Source organism: Zerene cesonia, chromosome 13, assembly GCF_012273895.1.
Source record: "Zerene cesonia ecotype Mississippi chromosome 13, Zerene_cesonia_1.1, whole genome shotgun sequence".
Taxonomy (NCBI): domain Eukaryota; kingdom Metazoa; phylum Arthropoda; class Insecta; order Lepidoptera; family Pieridae; genus Zerene; species Zerene cesonia.
The window spans coordinates 5,908,122-5,929,197 of NC_052114.1; the positions used below are offsets into that span (position 1 = coordinate 5,908,122).

At 31.6% G+C, this 21,076-nt stretch overlaps 2 protein-coding genes across 2 annotated transcripts in view; one reads left to right on the top strand and one right to left on the bottom strand.

Moving 5' to 3' along the window:
• Positions 1-1,769, bottom strand: part of LOC119831387 (RYamide receptor-like) — a 31,111-nt gene extending 29,342 nt beyond the window's left edge. Inside the window, exon 1 of the mRNA XM_038354705.1 lies at positions 1,330-1,769. Coding sequence (XP_038210633.1) covers positions 1,330-1,340 — 11 coding nt within the window. The 5' untranslated portion in view covers positions 1,341-1,769. The remainder of the gene's footprint in view (positions 1-1,329) is intronic.
• Positions 1,770-9,867: 8,098 nt separating this feature from the next.
• LOC119831294 (carboxypeptidase N subunit 2-like) lies at positions 9,868-19,426 on the top strand. Its single transcript, XM_038354595.1, has 8 exons — positions 9,868-9,978; positions 12,527-12,682; positions 14,819-14,969; positions 16,323-16,466; positions 16,705-17,161; positions 18,105-18,364; positions 18,649-18,774; positions 19,183-19,426. The coding sequence occupies exons 1-8, from the start codon at positions 9,930-9,932 to the stop codon at positions 19,424-19,426; spliced, it is 1,587 nt and encodes a 528-aa protein (XP_038210523.1). The 5' UTR covers positions 9,868-9,929.
• The last annotated feature ends 1,650 nt before the right edge of the window (positions 19,427-21,076 follow it).

Here is a 21,076-nt window from a genome sequence, read left to right on the forward strand (position 1 = left end):
TGGATAGTCCACTAAGATTATAGTCGTACAGCCGCTTTAATGACGGGGGCTACGGTTGTTTAATAGAATTCGTCCGTGACCTTCTCGGCTACAACCACAAACCAGGGGAGGCTAGGCATTGTACACCAGTTTTTTCGTTAGGAACACATTTTACGCCGAAATATCTGAACTTAAGCTTGCTTATCATGTTGAATGCCTACATCATAATCTAACGCTTTCACATTGATAGTCTTGAATATACCAAAAATACTGCATTAAATTGATAATAGTATGTTACGGATCACAATTTTTATAGAGATTGCAATCTCTTGAAATTTTTTCGGCGAGATCGTAATCTAACGGTGTTTTCAATTTCAGAACTATTTACAAAATATCGAAAATTTTTATATAATACGCACGTATCCTGGAAGATGTATAGATTTCCTAGAAATTGTATAAAATTCCGAAATAATTCTTAAACTGAGAAGCAATCACCAAAATTCAAAAAGATTATTGTTAAGGAGCACCTTAAAGTCGATTCTGCCACTCAACTGCTGCTGCCGCGGAACGCTCGCTTCGCTCGTGCGATAAACTAAAGTCAATCTAACACACATGTCGTTTTGCTCCTCGTTATTGTTGCCCAAAAAATGTATAGATTATAGATTCTTTTAAGGAAATGCGTTTATTATGATTTATGTCACGTACTTCTGGACGATTTAAGGAATTACATATCCCATACATTTTATACAATGACGTCTAACATACATTTCCTTTGACACATGGCTTGTTCCAAAGTTTTATACTTTGGAACAAGCCTCACCAAAGCGCTCATCAATTTCAATTCATCTATATTTATTTGTATGGCTAAAAACATTCGAAACAGGGGATAAATTACAGTACAGAGAATTTAAGAAACGATGATCGCAATAATTAAACAAACTATGTTTTTGTAATATGGAATAGAAACAATGATTACATAAACAATATACAAACTGTGATCTTTAGGATTTGAACAATGAAACGGCACGTGCCTATTATTTTTCGTACTTTACTTCATTTTGTTTGTGTTTTTTTTTACTATAATTAAATGTATGTGCAATATATTATTTTTATTTAACATGTCGTCATTGTGACGTTCTTATTGAAATTTCAAACACTTTAAATTTCGATAAAATAGTACTGAAAAAACGTTACCAAACGGATGAATAAAATTGCTTGTGACATAGCAACGAAATTCATTTATTTTATATAAATCATCAAGTTTCATACAGATGTTTACATTAAAATTTATAAACATATGTTTTCAAAGAAGGATTAATGATGAAATAAATGCATGCACTTTTTACATACCTTGTGTCCATTTTTGGTTTATTGTAGTCTAATGTGGTGGCGGTCGATAACGTTGTATCTTTGTTCTTTATCAGGTAAGGCCTTCTTGGTTCACTGTGCTAATAAAAACGGCATACAAGTAGCAAACAGCACGACGGCTGTCTTATGGCTTGTTTGTAAAACGATTAGCACGCGTGTCCCCGCACCCAAAGTTGACATAGCGCATTAAACAATTTTTCAACCTTGCAGACCAGGAATTTCAGAAAACTTGACTATATTGATTCGCATCACTACACTAAAAGTATTTATAATCACACCTTATGCATCACTATATCACTATGAATTGTCACCATATAAATCTTGACTTAATTTTCACAGTTTTGGTTTTGTAGATACTTTATATAAAAATAGTTCGAAACACAGTTTAAAAGTTTGAAAGGAACATGGATGTTTTTGTGTTGTTTTTTGCGTCACGAACGTAAAAAGCGGCCCGTGATTTCCGCGGTTGGAAAACTTGTGAAAGTTTCAGCGAGGGATATTATGAGAGGCGTTACGCTGCGCCGGTAGGCGGGAGGCGAATGCGCGTTCAATGTATACCAACCCTAACACAACACGAAGACTTACGTCTTTGTCAACAGCACTATTCATGCATATTTAATTAACTAGTATTAAAATAGTGTTAACAAGCACTGATAGCAAGATTAGTTGTAACGATGCGATGTTATTTAAACTCGTTTACACCAGAATTGCCGGTCTTATAGGCTTATATATAAAGATTGAATATTAAAGAAATAAAGCTATTCGTTTTATTTTTCATGTGTAGAATATCTACACTTAAGCTTAAGCATAAAATAATAAAAACGGGCGAATTAAAACTGGAGAGAAAAGAAGCCAAGTGGAATATCAAATAAATAGGATTATTTTATGCGGGGAACGGAATTTCTTTTGAGTAATTGTTTTAATATTGTAGTGTGAGAATTTTGAGTAAAATGAATACTAGTTTCCATTTTGTATATCTTTTCGTGATATAATTTTTATCAATGTATAAGATATCTTTTTGTTCGTTCGTTCGTTTCGTTTTTTTTTCGTTTCATTTCGTTTCGTTATAAGAAAATAAATAAGAAGCCATGTAAGTAAGTAAAATAAGTAACTTAAAATACTAAACAAACACACTAAGATTTCATAAAACCCGAATATTTTGAACTACTCCATCAATTTCCATGAAACTTACTGTTCTATGTGCTTAATTAACATCTGGCAAACATTCCAATATCTACAATAGCGTTGTATATTTTTCCGCAAACTCAAACAGAAATTGTTAGGAGAATATTTTGCCATTTGCAGCGAGAAGTTTTGCATAAATTCTATTCATCTGCAATCCTTTGAAAACAACTTTGTTGTATCAGCTACGTCAATTATTTGTAATATTGAAGACAAGTTTAAAACCATATTACATAGTGTGCAGAATGTAGATGCCATATAGAGGCGTTTATGAATAAGTAGGGCAATACAAGTGATAAATAAGATGTATAGATTGTGTATAGATTATTATTTTTTATGTTTGTGTCGCTAATAAAGGTAGTTGGTCGTCTGATGGTTAGCGGTAACAAAACCCGTAAAACAGCTCGTCCGAAATGGATTGCCGACTTTAAAAGATTATGGATAAAGAAAGCATGAGGGGAATAAAGAAAACGACTGTGATGGAAAAGAATATGCAATAAGGCGCGGATCGGGTACTAATTTACTTTATATTCAAAAGCAAGTCACGGGAAGTTTCGGTTGCTTTTAATTGTTTTATAATATATTAGCGGTCCGACTTCGCCCGTGTTACATATATAGCCTATAGCCTTCCTCAATAAATGGGCTGTCTAACACTGAAAGAATTTTTGAAATCGGACCAGTAGTTCATGGGATTAACTCGTTCAAACAAACAAACAAACGAACTCCTCAGCTTTATAATATTAATGTAGATAATAATCATAACCCCGCGTTTGTGTATCGCAAGATTCAGTGCGTTATAAATCTAGTAATGGCGACGTAGTGTGCCTGACTGTGTTGAAGTGGTGACGTACTTAGTTAATTTCTTACTTTTTAATATTATTTTGTTACATCTTGTTACATCTAGTAATCCCCTTATGTATATAGTAATCCTCCCAAAGGGGGCACCATTGCTTTTATACAGCTTTTACCGACCGTCATACCATATGCATGTGCTGTGCAACGTATTATAAGGTATGTACCTAGGGTTTAACATTAACGCTAACGCTTAAGTATTGTTATTTTGGAAAGTGTGTATCAACGGCCACCGATCCGTTCTTTGTGATACAGATAGGTTTAATTCCACCGAAACGGGAAAGGTGCAGGTTATCCTTTGAGTACGGAATTGCGGGCGAAGTCGGGGGCGGAAAGCTGTTAAATAATTACTAAAAATTTTTAAATGTACCTAAGTCTACATTTGTTCCAAAGAAAAGGTACATTGTATGCATATAAGCAGGAAATTTTGTTTTTTTATTATTTAATTCTTTAATTTCGAAATCGGGATGCCTTTCGTTGTTGTGGTGAAGTAATAAATAAAATAAATTACAGTTGTTCCCCAGATGTAAATTTTGCATAAACTGATTTTGTTATTGTAATGTTCAGAATTACATGATTTTCATTCCGAAGTCTAAGAACTACGAAATAGCCCGCAGGAGCTACATCTACATTGTTATTCCAGTTTATATCCCAAGTGTTAATTTGTTTGAATTTACAATAATCGTGCTTTCGAAGGAAATTTTGGCATTGTCTGATAGTATTTTGTTTGAGTAGACTAAGCTTTAATACCGATGCGCTTTATTTAACTATTCTTTATTGATTTACTAGCTTTCCGCCCACGGCTTCGCTCGCGTAGTCGCAGGAAAGATAGACCGGGGGTTTTCGTCGCATGTTCTCGTTCCCGTGGGATTTCCAGGATTTTTATCACGAAAGTTTTTACGTTCCTATGTCCTTCCCGTGGTTCTAAGCTCTGCACAAATTTTCAACCAAATCGGTTAATTCGTTCTTGAGTTATAAATAGTGTCACCACTTTCTTTTACATATACATAGATTTATAAAATTTTAGGAGAAAATGTTCGATTCGAATTCTCGTGCTGTAAACATATACTAGAATGAACATGTATTAGAATTTGCTTAATTTCACTTTTTCAAAAACTTAATGATAAAGTGCAACGAATATTACCATACGTCTAAAAACATATCAGACTACCAACACAACGACACGAATTAAGCTGCGTCGACACGATCTTATGGCATTTGAACACATCCGAGAATTTACAATTTTTTCTTAATCAGAATAAAGTCTTAATGGAGACGGATTTGTATCGCATATCATTATCAGAGATTGTCCATTCATATTTAGGAAACCAAAAATTTTACGTATAAAATTGCCAATATCAAAAATTATAAAGAACAGAGCTAGGTATATAATTAACAATAGATTTTATGACATTGAAAAATCTTCATTAGACCTTTTAGAAAAAACCGTGTTGGAAATAAGGATCTGCTTATTTCTATATACTTAAATAAAAGATAAGGATTCATAGAATCGGAAAGAAGCATAACAAAAATAAAAAAGAAATAGGTCTATAATAACTTTTATCATAAATGGGAAGAAAACTAAAATAATGTTTGACAATAAGAATGTTGTCGTCTCCTCTCAATGTTGCCCTAAAGAAGTAATGGGGATGTGGATATAGTTGTTATCTAAACTTAACACCACATTTTGGTGTACACCATATTGTGCTTTCAATATAAGTTAATAATAATGCTTTCGATATAAATTAATAATAAAATTAAATCATTGGCTAATCGACAAACTGTCATTTACCAACAATTATATATTTCAAATGGGCTTCGTAGATTTCCCAATGTTTTCGTAATTACACTTAGGAATTTTTTCAATTACGCGTACTACGCGTAATTATTTCACAAACACTAATTACACGAATTGTTATTTGTAAGATTGCTTTATGTTCCTCTTTAAGCAGTGTTCTTAACCGACTTCAAAGTTCTCAATTTGTCTGTATTTTTTGTGTTTGTTACCTAATAATACACTTTTCTGGAGTGACCGATTTTGAGGATTGCTATTAATTAAATGCTGGTTAACGTGTGGTTAAAATTAAATTTGGTCTAGTTCTCATGATTTGAAGGAGATTTGGTTTTATGTTTAAAATAATCCAATAGAAAATTACTTACATTTATTTACTACTATTTATTACATATTAACTGCTGCTAACCATAAGTAATCTAGGTTGATTTTTTGTTGTTTGTAATTGGCTCCTTGGTTATATAAATAACTCTAAGAAACCCTGTTTATGCATACACGGGTATTGCAACCCATGAGCGTTAGATGTTTCTAGAAATTAAATTCAGGATTAAACTTGATTTAATAAATTACTGTTTTACCACAATACAAAATGTATTGCCATTACGTTAGTCATTCTCGGTTGGAATCATTTTTGGTTTTGAAAACTCCTTCAGTTTTTAAAACTCTTTCAAAGCAAGCTTCTATTTTCAATGTGGATTTTTTTCGTTGTAATTTAATGTTGTTATAATAAAATATCGTCATGTCACCTGCTGTAAGTCATATTCTTTGCAGGACAAGAAAAATATGTGCATAGCGAATGATCAAATCACGTTAAAAATTGTTTGCATACTAAGTGGCGCAAGTAGGAGAAATAGTTCATTTTTACAGAATAGATTTCATATATAATGTACGTTTTTCAATAGTTTTTATTAACCATTAAGAATAAGCAAGTTTGATTGTCATACAATGATAGACTGAAATATCGTATAAGTTTATCTATTGAAATAATATTTGGAGTACGAAAATCTACAAAGAGTCTAAGGAGGTTCAGCACATATATTTGTTGTTAAAAAAGTTTTGATACCTTTCGTGATTTACAACCCTCCTAACTCCTGCTCATACAATAGTAAACGTTGAAGGTTTTACGATCGAAATGGGTCTTTTTTAAGATTCAGTAGAACAAACGTTTATGAGATATGATCGCTCTTTCCATCTGTTTGTGTTTTCCCTATTTTAGGGCACTGAACCCAAAGGATACAAACGGAACTCTATTACTAAAATACTGCTGTCTTTCTGTACATCTGTCCGTCGTCATGCTGTATCTCATGAACCGTGATAGCTACGCAGCTGGAATATACACTGATTATGTATACTAAATTAAAAATATTGAAGAGGGATTTAACGATAGGGATTTTTTGCCTTTTTTACAGATAGTTGTGCCTTTGTGCACTAGTCCAACTCACACTTAGCCAATTTTTTTGGTTAAGGCTTTCTTAGGAATTTCTTTCAATAATTTCTTTGTAATTTACTTCCTTCTAGGATAATTTTATTGAATTTCCCAAACACTTGTTTGTAATGCAACGTTCTTATAAATGGTACCAGCAAAGCCAGCCCAAGTTACCAAGAGCATTTTCATGTAATGTAACTCGCCATGTTCGGCGCAATGCTCACAGCGATCGAGCATCTCTGATATTATCTGTCATATGACCATCTGATGTGGACCTTTTGCAATAGAAAATAGCATTCATGTCAATCGCGTTTGTGCTTATTCTCCAATAAAATGTTGCACCAATGCACTCGTCGGTTTTAAAATTTGTTTGTGGCAGAACGTCGAATGTAGTCTTCGAGGAGCGGTGTAGTAAAGTAAAAAGGACGAATGCTCCGTCTTACCTTTACCCTCAGTATATCATATGACGTATAAAGTACGCGATTAATACGAAATTGAAAATGTTATTGTTAGGATGGTTTTCGGGCGAATCTCGGTCATACTTTTTTTATATTTATGAATCGTTTTTTAACTATTTAAACTTTATAACTTTCTCTACTAAAAGTCCCTTTTTTTCCTTTTTGAGTAGATCTTACTGAATCATTTTAAATTCACTTCATGAAAACCATTTTATCAGTAGTCAGGGCACAAAACACTGGTCGTTCTATTATTAATTTACCTTATTCAAGGACAATATTGATTGATATTCTATAATTTAAAAAGTTAAAATAACCTTAAAAGTTTGTTAATTGATTAACGTTGTTTATCGCGGAAAGTGTTAATTTCAAATCCAATATGAAAGGGGCCATTCATTAAATACGAAAAGGTCACGAAGGCATATTTTTTTGGGTTAATTATTAAGATTGGGCGCAAAACTCAAAATTGGTCGGAAAATGTTCAGTGTAACAATAAAAATGCATACTGAACGTTTCATATCATATATAAAAGTAAATTTGAGGAGTTTGAAAAATAATTATTTAAAAGAAAACTATTTGTAATTTATGTAATTTAAAAGCTTACGTTTTGTATGGATAATCTGTGTATTAATTAATATTTAGCACATGGTACATATAAATACTGATGATCAGTGGGATTGCTTATTTGTTTTTCTTTTGAATAGAACGTGGCGCCGAATAGTTCGTTTTACTGATACACTCCCTAAATATAACACATTTATAAGGTGATATTATACACTAGAAAATATTTCATTAGTGCTTATGAATTTCAGATATTTTCTCCAAAGGCTATTTCAGTATCTCTGATCATAAATTGTTGATAAAATAAATCGGATTGGTCGCCCTTAAAATTTAATATTCTAACCCAAAATACCCTCGAATAAAAGAGACCCGCATACTAAAAAGTCAAAGGCGAGATGTAACAATGAAATTAGAATATATTTCCTTACTTTTACGACCTATGCTCGCCAGACCCGATTTTCAATTCAAAATGTTGTTCAATTTTTATTGTTATTACTTGACAACATCCTCTTGATAATAGAATTATTTTTGTATTTGATCATAGTAAATATTACTTCATCATTTATTCTTTTAGTCTGATTAAAATCGAGTAGGTATAAATTGGAAAACTAATTGTATTAAAACAATATCTTAGAAACAGGTCCTCAATGGTGGACTCGTTTGGTGTGTGAACAAAACATATATATATATTTTTTTTTGCGAAAATCTCTATAGAAAATAATTTCTCACTTACAAGGTTAACACGAGTTGTCGTAAACACACGAATTGGAGGGTTTCGCGTATCACTAAAACAAATTAAATCAGATTAACAATCATGCCAAGATGTTTGAGTGTTCATTGTCTATTCTAAAACACTATTTGACAGACGGAATAAGAAACAAAGCGTTTACGCACACACTTCGGCTATAAGTTGTGGTCCGAGAGATGCAACCATTATTGTGTAGATAGGTAAGTAAAATCTATTAATTTGATAATCCATTTTTATTGAGATGAATGTAACCTATAGGAAGATATAAAAACAAATAAATTTGTAGACGAGATTTTAAAATCTTATTTTCAGCGCTTGAAATGTGAGCTGGTAGACCGTATAGAGTACCGCTGTGAAGTGAGAAAAATATATGCTTATGTAAGTAGCGGGTGTATAAATTCAATATGCCCGAAACTTTCAATTTATTGGAAGCTTTTCGAAAGAAAAGTGAAAAGCCATAAATATAAATTATACTCGTATCTAAGCCATTGTGTACTGTCATATTGCAATTTGGCGTAAATTTGACTAAATTATAGTTCAGTAATATCGAAGTTTTCTTTTATAATATGCATTATACAAGATTGATAAAAAGTTTTTAATAGAGATTTATTCTTGTAGGCGATATTTAAATAGATTCCTATCGAAACCTCTACAAGCGGACACAATCAATTCAGTTAACTGGTTAATTATACAATTGTAATAAAATCGTAGAGGGGACTAAACAAAAGGCAATCAATTGTATCATTCATACAATATAAATACTAATATACCTTGCGAATATCATTAATGCGAATATAACTCTGCCTGCCTGTATGTCTCTTCTTTACGTCTAAACCATCGATTTAGATGAACATTGGTACGGATATGATTTGTGACCTGAGAACGGGAAACGGAAGCTATGCGGTGTTAACTGCGGGATTTTCTAATAAGCCGCGTGCGCATAGCTGGTTGATAATAATAGTTAATTTTGGCATTTAGAATATTATTATGAGAGTTTCCTTAAAATATATAAATGATTTATTCGAGCGATAAATTTAAATACAGAGTTCACGGAAATTATACCCGAATGCATAATCAATAATCCATTATAAAAGGGAACGTATTGTAAAAATATTGTTTTAAGATATTTGATCAATTTTTGAACGAACAGATCATGACTAAACACAAATTCTGCCACATCACCCTCATTCACGCATGTAATTTGAAATTGTGTAACTAAATTCAAAGTAACTTGAGTACGAAATAAAATTACAAAAATGTTAGAGTAGCAAATAATATGAAATAGTAAAAGGAAATAAGTTTCGAAAAGAAAAACTAAAGCTTGATATCGCCAACGTTTCTACAACGAAACCAAACCAATAAACATTCACCATAACTGTAACTGTTTAGTCATTTCGTAAAATCATTTGAAACGGTGGTTATTTTAGTTATTGTATCTCTTGTCACAATGTTGTATTGCATTTGTCTCATTCAGAAAAGCAATTTCAACTAAACATAATACACAGTAGTATCTCGCGGTCAGTCTTGTTGTGAAGTAAGGACAAATTTAATTTTCTGAAAAGTAAGATGAAAATTTCAAGGTTATTGAACCCGTTACAAATACTGGCTTTATGGGGTACGTATTTTATGATCATATGTCGTTAATATTTGAGAGGGTCTTGTTTAAAAGTATAAGGACCATTTGACACCCAATCTATCAATCAATATAGATCTAATATAAGGTGGATGTTGAATTAAATATACTTTTCGAATCACAGTGCGGTTAAATTTTTATAGGTGTTTTTCCGATGATATTGAACTTCTTTAGGATATAATAGAAAGAAATAGACAATTCATTCATAAATAAGGGCATTTATTAGAAGGTCTATATATAACATATAATAATATAAAATTGAAGACTTTGTTTGTTTTTTTGAATGCGTTAATTTCAGTACTATTTAACCGATTTCAAAATTACTCACCGTTTGATATGATTCCTGAATTCTGTAGACTATTTATGTACCACGGGCGAAGCCGGGGCAGACCGCTAGTACTAATGTAATAAAATTATCGTCAACGAAAACTTAGCGCGTAGTTAATAGTAGTACCACGCAAATGTAAACGAAATGTATTTTTTTTAATTCTTTTGAGAATCTAGTAAAAGAGCGTTGAGATGAGAGATAAAGTGCTTTGGAATTACCCCTTTTCAATGTTCTTCATATCAATGTTTATGAATAAAGAGTTTCTATATAAAGTAAAATATGTTTATTTAAATTTGATTAAAGATACGGTTATTTGTCTGTGGAATAATCTATGCAAATATTATAAAGAAGTATGATTTCTATGGAAGTATGGTTGTATTTTTATAATATTATACGTATTAAAAAACACAGATTAATGAAACTCAGGTACAACTACAAGCACACTTACACTTACAAATAAGTCTTGAAAACCTTATTTGTTAGATTAGCCATGTATAAGGATGTATTTTGTTGTAACATTTCCTTTGAAAGCAATGAAAAGTGAGCTCCGTTTAGGGCCATTACAAAAGAAACGTTAGAGTTAAGAAACGTTAGAGAACGAAAACTGTTATCTGAGTCGCATTCTCCATTTATCTGTTTTTGGACCTTATTTTTTGGCTTGATAATTAAACGAGTTTTCTTTCTGTACATAATATCATATTTTTTCATTATCACATAATATTTATTGAATACCTTTTAAGAAACAATTTAATAAAAAGCCAAACCTTTATACCTTCTACCTTTTATATAAATATACAAGAAGGTATGCATTCTAGCCTTATCAATCAAGTTAAAGAATGGACCCATTAAATTGTAGGCCATCAATCAACTTTTCATGGTACAGGAATGCATACCGGTGAATAAATATTCATTAATAAATTAATAAATATTAAATACTTAATCTATGTGAAATACATAAATGTATTTAAACTTGCATTAATTATATACCGTTGCGAAGAAGAGCAATTAATGTTCTTTCAATAAAAACTTACCACTTTACTTCTTTTAGAATTCATTTTATATTTAAAGCATAATTTCTACAAATAACTCTTCGTATTCGCAGTTGCTCTTTTTGGAATTTCGCTTTAAGTTATAAATTTCTATCTCAACTTTCGCGAGACTTTGTGGTTCAAACAATGTATTCGTAAATAAAATACTGTTATTCAAAAATATTCTGTGTTTTTTATTATTCGTATCAATATTCTCCCAAAAAATTAGTTCGTATTTTATACTGTTTCATGACACTTAAAATAGTTTCTGAATGTGTTAAGAAAATGTTACAATAAACTTTGTGACGATATACATAGATACTAGTAGAAGTAAACATCGGGTAAATGGAAGCAAACATTAAGATTTAATTAAGAGTATTATTAATAATAATAAAGTCAATTTTATTGAGAGGAAGATCTATCATAATATTTTATTTTCCTATAAAACCAAGTTACTTTGGTTTAACTTTGTCGATATTCGATATTTCAGCATATGTAGTATACCAGGAATCAATAATTATTAATTTGAATGTTGTGGTGTGTACGAACTGAAATAGTTTCCTGAATATTTCGCAAAATTAAGTAAAATTTCCATTTAGAGCGATATTACATAAGTTCATGCAATTATGATTTGACATTAAGTTGTTCTTAATTACAAAATTAGTATTTATAACAATAATACGGCAGAAATATGAACTTATTAATTGAGTTTTAGTAGTAAGCGGCAAGCAAAAAAAAATTTATATAAAATCTCCAGCTTCATTAAATTCGGCTACAAAACCACTCAAGGCGATTATTTTTTCTTTCACGAAACCGTAATGCATACACTTATAAATATATATAAACAAGACGTAATTTTAAAGAAATTATAAGTTTACATAATATTACGTCTTTATTATAAACAAAAAAAAAATATACAATGTGTAAGTGATATATTAAAATGGTGACATACAATATTATATCTGAATTAACTTTCAATATAAATTCTCACACTAAATAAATTCTTGAGATCTTAAATTTTGAATCTTAATACAGATATTCCTCAGCACTCCATTTCAAACCAACGATATTATTAAAACATATAAAAATATAAACCCTCCATTGTGAGTAGGTTAAAGAAAACAGGTTTCATTCGATGTTGCATCAGCGAAGTTATAACAAATCGTTCAATCAGTGTTGCAGATAGAAGCACAATGCTCTCTCACTCCCTGTGAGGTGCTGCAAATATTAACAAGTAAAACTAAACCTGGAGAAGGGGGAAATGAAGCTTGCGCTGAAGATTTGAAGTGGCGGCAATTGGATCGACGTCTGCGAGCTATTGAACAACCCGGTTTGTTGTTTACATTAATAAATCCTTTGTAATATTCAAGCTATAGGATAAAGAAAAATTTACAACACAAACAGTCGGAGGAGACTGTTCTTTCTTACTCTTCGAATATAGCTGATAATAAATATTAGTTGTAACTTATGAATATAATGTTTCATATAAAATTATATTTACAAGTTAAATGTTATATTTATAACCAGAGAAACCCAGTCTTTTTCCTACAAATTTTTTGCTAAAAATGCTCTGGTGGTAGCTGTGTAATTTAATAGTAAAATGCTTTGAATGTAATAGAGCATGTATAGCATATAATAGCACTCCATATAGAATTGGGAATCAGCTAATTCCTTGATAACGAGTCACAGAACACAATCAAGCGCTACAAAGCCGTTATTACGTGACGGAAGTTTGAAATCGGCGTAATATTACAACTTTTCAACAATATAATCCGGTACGTATATGGCTCCGAGAAATGCGTATTTGAAGGAATAACAGAGTGATTTTGTAACCCCATTATTTGTTTTTTGAACCCTTACAATCGGCAGATTGAATAATTTGTTTTCAGGATGCAACTTTTAATTTAAATATTGTTGTTTAATTAACTAATTAATTCACATCTTTATGAAAAAGGATCATTCGATTACGACGCTCTAATTTGAACTTAAAATAATTTCGAATGTAATATACGTCCCTCATTGAAAATACTCGTAACAAATACAACCTCATTTCTATTTCGTACATATTACAGTTTCCTCGGCGCCAAAAACAATAGCGCCGTTTTATATTGTGAAGTAATCTTGTGTTAATGCCAAATTGCCGCAACTGATGTTAAAATCAGACAGATACAAAATTATATTTCTCAAAATCCATTAACATAAATAAAATCATAAATAAAAAATTATACAAAGAATTTTGAACACGATTTATACTACAATAATATAAAGTCTCGAAGCACGGTCATTGTATTCAAAACTTCGAAACAACAGGTACAATAAATGAGCTGCTCTGTAAGGTGTATCTTTCTATCGCCAAATAAATGTTTAGGTAAATCCTTAACTTAAAAGGTAAGAGATATTTAGATACTGACATAATAACCGCGTAAAGAAAAACAGTCAATTCATAATGATATAATTCATAATAGTTCATAAAGAGTGGGTATGTATAACCGGCGTAGTAGATAACTTTGAAACTTTGTTGCTGTGTTTGTGTTTATCTTCACGCTTCCTATGTAAAGTAATAAATCATTTAACTGCAACTCATGGGATTTAAGACACCACATTATGTCATAGAAGCTAACCGAACCAACTTTGATTAGCGTGAAATTAGGGATTGATTTTGATTTATGATACAAATATTTCAATATTAAATGTTCTATTTCTACAGCAAGGAATCTTATAATAATATAATGAACATATGAAAGAAACCAACTTTAAATTCAAAGTAAGTAACATAGTGGAAAATTTGTTATTTTCAAAAACATGTTAGCATGATAAGGCATTTCTGAAGAATGGCAGCATAATTTTCACAAATAGCATGCCACAAACTTAACCTTGACTATAATGTTACTTAGTAATAAATTGACCTTATAATAAGAACTCCTATAGGGTCCATACATTACCGTGGAATTCTGTCACTTCTCTGAGTGACATAAAAGAAAATAAATTTGTATGTAATAAATGTGTACGTTTTTCTTTTGTGGGTTTAATTAAGCTTACTGACGAATAAATTGTTTTTTATTCTAAATGTTATGTTGAAACGTAATCAAGTCCAAAGTCACTTCTGAGTATAAGATACAAAATAAATATATATTTCTATACGTACCTATTAATTTTCTCCACAAGAAATAAAATTGATAGATTAGATTTGGTACAGAGATAGTTTGAGACCCAAAAAGGACATAGGATAGTTTTCATCTCGGAAATCACCTTGAGATTAGAACTATGCGAGGAAATCCTTAGGAGGTCTGAAGTTTTAGAAAATTTCAAAGAGTCTGTCTATCATATTATCCTTTGAATATGTGGGCAAAGTCGCGGCAAAAAGTTAGCCAATAATAAAAGTATAATCTCTTCTATAAAGAAAACAGATGAAAAACGTGATTTTCCCTTTATTTCTATAAACATTTGTGATCGCTTTTACTTACAGCGTGGACAATAAGCTTATCGCAATCCCGTTGGCGTCAATGCTCTAAAAGTGTTTGCAGATGTGACGCGACTCATCGATCTTTGAACTGCTGGCGAGCGGGGCTCACCTCCTTGAATTCGGATCTGATCGTCCCAGTGGATATTTACACTATGTAGGTTATTAAACATATTAATGCTAACAGCCATGGAACAGTTAAACGAGCCTAAAGGTGAGACAGATTCGCCGGTTGATAATGATACATAACTTGCAATGGATGGTCACCATCCTGTACTAAGAAGGCGAACGGAACTTCATAGTGCGAAAGGAAAACAGCGAACATTGGAAGGGGCGACGCGCGTTCTAATGCAAACAATTTCTTTATAACCACTTTTATCTGTTCTGTGCTTACACTTCACACTGGATACTATTAGAGAAATACACATTCGAAATTACACATATACAACCACAAAAGCTTTGTTTATTTACATAATTTACGTTCGGGCAACCTAAGAACGTCAAGGAACGTAGATAATATATTTTATATTGTCATAAGATGAATAACGAAGAATCAAAAAATATCAAACATAATCTCTCTTGTGAATAGACTCGTTGAGTTGAAATACTATAAAGAAATAATTCATTATTTACTGCTAGTCTCATAAGCGTCCTATTTGTTTTTCTTCATTTAATGAATTACTATCAACCCACGTTCACTATCTGGAACTTGAGAGAACTATTGGATTTGCTGTATCGTGATGGCCAATTAGGCTATCGGTCTTCTGTTTGTTTGGAAATGCCTTTTCGTTAGATCAAATGAATGAGATTGTATCCGATAACTCCTACAGAATATCTGCTTAAGTAGTCAGTATCGTTTATTTAATTATAAATACAAATTGAAAGCAAATATAGATAAGCATTTATAGATACCGTCTGTTTAATAATGAAGCCTAGTGGGGTATGGAGTAGATGATATTCATTTGTTTCACTGATTGATTTTCTTTATGGACAAGTAGATGATCAGACTTCTGTGTCCGGCCAGAACGAGACATTTTTTGTGAGTAACTGAAGGACCATCTCAAACCCAACCTGCGCCAACCGTCTGTATTTTCCTTATTACCTTTCAAATGTTCATACTGATTCAATACGAGAGGTTCAATCGAGAGAATATGTGAGTTATGAAACAAATATAAGAGCCCTTTGTAACAGACCTTCCACAACCAGCCCCTTCTAATAGTACAAGGGGCTGGATGTATAGACTTTACAACCATTACTCCTCAGGGTCAGGTAATGGGTCTCCCATTGCTCGTGTGAAAATTTTGCTGCCCAAAGCAAAGCAGACTTGCTAGAATAAGCTTGTTTTTTCTTAAAAACAAGCTTATTAGATATTATTATAGAATCTTTTATATCATCATATTCCTGTAATTTGACATATTTACTGTTTCACTATTAATATTGTGTTAAATGATTATAGTAAAATTTATAATAGAAAGGAAAATAAATTTTCTCATCCTATAAACGTTTTCAGCGATCTTGGAACAAATAAATTACGGACGTTACATAAGTCAAGCTTCAAAGGCATGCGATCGCTGACAGAGCTAGATATGTTTGACAATCATGTGGAATACCTGCCTTCTGGAATTTTCGATTCACTTCACAATTTAAGGATTTTGTGAGTACAGTGCAAATTGCTAACGAATTGAATTTTATTCTTACAAAAATACAAATGACTATAATCGGTGTTATTGCTGATTATTAGTTTTTTTTTATTATTTGAACGAAAACATATAAATATCTTTCATTAAAATTTAATAAAGGTTGACTCTTTCATTAGTAAATTGAACGCTTAATCCGTTAAAAATAAAGACGGAAAATTACTGATTATACTCACAAAAACATTTTGTTTTCAGGCGTTTACAGCGAAATTACCTTGAAGAGATTGACAGTGAGGCTTTCCGACATACAAAAAAGCTCTTTCACGTTGATTTATCAAACAATTTTTTATACACGCTACCAGAACGATTATTCGCCAACAATACGTACTTAGAAACTGTGGATATATCAAATAATCAAATTGTTTACATACCATCCGACACGTTCCTTGGATTACGTTCCCTATTAATTCTCGATTTATCGAATAACAAAATTCAACAGATACAAAATGGAACGTTCCATTTGATTAATTTGCAAATATTGAAATTGTCAAACAACCAGATAAGTAACATCACAGACACAGCGTTCGAAAGCCTTTTGTCATTGGAAACCCTGTTAATGGACAAAAATGACTTACGAATGATACCGTCAAATTTATTCTGTAATCTCTTCTGTTTAATGTTTTTGGATTTATCGAACAATAATTTAATGAGCGTAAGTAAATTTGAACTCATGAATTAGCGAAATATTTGATGTATGACAGTTTATTATTATATATCATAATTCTGTTTGCTATTGAGCTACTTTCAAAAGAAAGCAATTGTGTACCTAATTAACATTTTTTAGAGCTTTATTCGTACCAACCTTTTTTCCGATGGCCAAATTCAGTTCAATTTTACAATATGTACCGTCATTCGTTCTAATTTGTAAAAAGATAATGTAGACCAAACAGTGAGGTGGTCGAAATTAAATGCATTAATTTCTGTTTTCGGGCGTAAGTAGATAAGGGTCGTTCACGTAAGGGTCTTATCTATGCATATTCTCTGCCTGCCTGTTTCTCCGTTTTATTTGACCCAGATTTAGTGAACGTTTAATTAAAAAAAATAAATAAAAAACAAAGGCTTATACGGGATGAATGGTGTCTGGAATAGGCTTTGATCTGAAAGAGACACTCGATTGTATCATCATCATATGAACCACTGGTGAAGCCGGGGCGAATAGCTAGTATGTTATATTTGCAAGCATCACTCTAGAATTTGAATATTTCACTAGTCACGCTGGATAGAAAAGTCAGTGAAATTTGAACCGCTGCCGAAAAAATATATCCACACTTTTTCGCCTCATGGTGTGTCTAATTTATTATATCGATTACATACTCGATAGGTCAGACAACTTTCAAAGAAAATGCTGGTAACTAGCAAAGAGCAAGGAGAATATCCAATCTACTTACCAACTAACCAACTATTGGTATTGGATCGGTATGGAAATTACTAGTGCACACTATGCGCCTTTGTTTTTCTTCAGCTGTGTAGTGTATTGTGTAGAAAAATCGTTAATATTAAAAATCAGTCCTATCACGTAGTATGTTTATCACGTAAAGTACTCAAATACTTAAAAGTAGTTAGTAAGTAGTATTTGAATGGCACTTTTTTTTCAGTTGACTGGTCTTGAATTCAGGCACCTTAGGTCATTGAGATTTTTGAATTTAAAAGAGAATCTTCTGCAAGAGCTGCCGGACGACGCATTTGTGAATTGTTCCAGCCTTGAAAAACTCGATCTGTCTAAAAATAAGTTGAAATTCCTGAACGTTACCACTTTCCGGGGATTGGAAAATTTAACTTCATTGATTTTATCCGACAATCAGATTTACGAAGTTCATTTCAAAACATTCGCAACATTTAAAAATCTTACAACGTTGTAAGTTATATTTACGCTGAATTATCTTTTTAATTAGACAGGATTATTTATTATATTTATTACAATGGACGTGTCTCCTATTCATAACGATATAAAAGGTAAAAAACGTTTTATTACTCAAACTTTGTGATATAATAAGCTTTTTATGAAATATATTAATAACGTCAACACATATCTAACATGCATTCGAAAATGCTTTGACATAAAACAAAGACAAATCAAAGTTTTAATTGGCGTTTTACACATTTTTATTTAACGAAATGCTTTATTCCGTATGTTGGCAGATACTTGGACAACAACATGTTTCCCTCACTCCCGTCGCGAACTCTCGACTACATGCCGAAACTCGCTAATGTCAAATTGTCAAATAACCCTTGGCATTGCGATTGTCATGCTCTTTATATTTCAGCGTATGTTAATATTTACTAACTTTATCCCTTCATGTTTGGAAGTCTTTTGTGGAAGTTTAAATCGAATGCTAAAAAGTGTTCCTAAAATGTATGAAGTGTAATTTCATCCTATGTATGTGGTCCTTTACAATGTTGGTCTACAATCTTATGTTATAATTATTGACATATTATTACAGATTTTAATGATACTGTAAAATTTTATTGATCCATAGTATTGCCATAACAAGATTTAAATAGTTATATGCATGTTATAAGGTAACTACGAGTACAATTTATATTAAAATTTACTTGAGTAATACTTCGTGTTTTCTTAAAATATAAATGTTGTCAAGGAAAATTTATAGTTCCTCATTTATTTAAGAGGCATTCATTTATTTCGATCAATCTTAATGTGTTTATATTTCTCAGGTGGGTGCGGTTAAATGAAATGAAAATATGGGATTATTCGCCTACGTGCGTATCACCGTGGTATTTGGAAGGTCACTTTTTAAAGAAATTAAAATTTCCTGAACTGTGTACTGGGCAATGGGCCAGCATGGTAAATTTATCGCCCCGATTACCAATGCAACAGCTTTTAGCCCTTAATGTCACTGTTAACAGAAAACCTCAAGAAAGCATGGAAGAAATTCACGATATGGACAACTGGAAATAAATAAAAATTAATAAATTGATAGTCTTTTTGTACTTAAATGGATTATAATACTATCCTTTTGATATAATAGGAAAACGAAGAATAGACGACATCATAATGGAATATTCTTAATTTTTTAGGTTTCATCTAATTACCTATAATCCGCTATCTGTTATATTCGGTCGCGTCTTTTATTACATTCCATTACTTTATAAATGTATTCAACTTCCCTGATAATGGTAGGTATTTTTGGTGTTTACCTTATACCGTTTCTCTTTACTAATACTAATTAATCACAGTCTTGTAATATAAGCAAACTGTCACGCCTTAGAATTTCCATAAACGTACTTTACTAACTTTAGAGTCAACAAGCCCAGTAATGTTATGTATTTTAGATTTTCAGATACCCTAAATGTATAATTACGTTATAATTAAACTTACATACTATGTTATAGACCAAACTCAAAACTACTTCGTGCAAAACCACTTTTGACTGATTTTTGAAGTCAAAAATTGTTTTGATTGGTTATGAGTTACTGTAACACATGCATTAAAATGGGTTGTTCATTTTTTACAGTTTCTGAAGTAATTCATAACTAATACTTTAAGGCAACAAATACATTAAATCAAGTTGTAGTACAGATCGTGTCTACGTGATCTTCACCAGCATGGTAATATCTGTGACTAAGCTTACAAACAATATCCTATTACCAACAATATACATCCATACCTAAGATGCAGCTACGTAGTTCGTCCAAACAATAGATGCTGTCAGTAGATATTATAAGATATTTAACAATTTCTCCCTCTTGTATAGGAAGGTTTTAGAATTATGTATGCTACATGTTTCTAGAAAAAAAAACAGTATTAAAATAGGTAAAGAATAAAAAAAAATCCAATATAAAAAAAGATCATAAAATAGAATCCTCCACTTTTATGATTTTACTTTGATTGAAATATGGATAGAGCGTTAATATTTTACAACTAATCGATTAGAAAGTGGCACGTCGCTTAAGTTTTCCATCCATATGTAAGGAAACTATGTAAGAATCAGTTTGAACAGTAACTTGCTATAATAATAATTCATCTACGCAAGTCTACTGTGATATAAAAATTGAAATGATAATAATGCGACAACTTTAATTAAACTAACAAAAAAGCTTTTAAAGTTTTAATTATATTGTTATATTGTTAATGTAGAATTTTTCCATTTCATTTCTTCCAAAAAGAACTAGACCCAATGAAAATGGAACCACATAGAAGGCGCCAACTTTCAAATTGGCGCCTTCTATGTGGACGCTAAATTTTCAACGCCTTTCAAAAATTTATGAAAATCGATTCGCCCATTCGTTGTCAAAGTTCTCAGATGAGAAACACAAAAATTTATAAAATTGAGTATCTTAAAAGGCCGGCAACACCTTCACAGGGACTCTTGTGAGGGCTCATGGGAAGTGGTGATCGCTCGATAATGGGCGCACCACTTGTTCGTTTGTCCGCTTTCTTTTATAAAAAAAAATCTCCTTTTTTAAAGGCGGATGAAAATCGAAAATTTTCATGGCTTTATATAAAACAGCTTGTAGCCACTTCCCCACATGTCTGAAAGAATTAGTTTCTTTATTATGCTTTAGTTATTATAATTTTGAGAACTATAAAGTAGACATATTAAGAAAC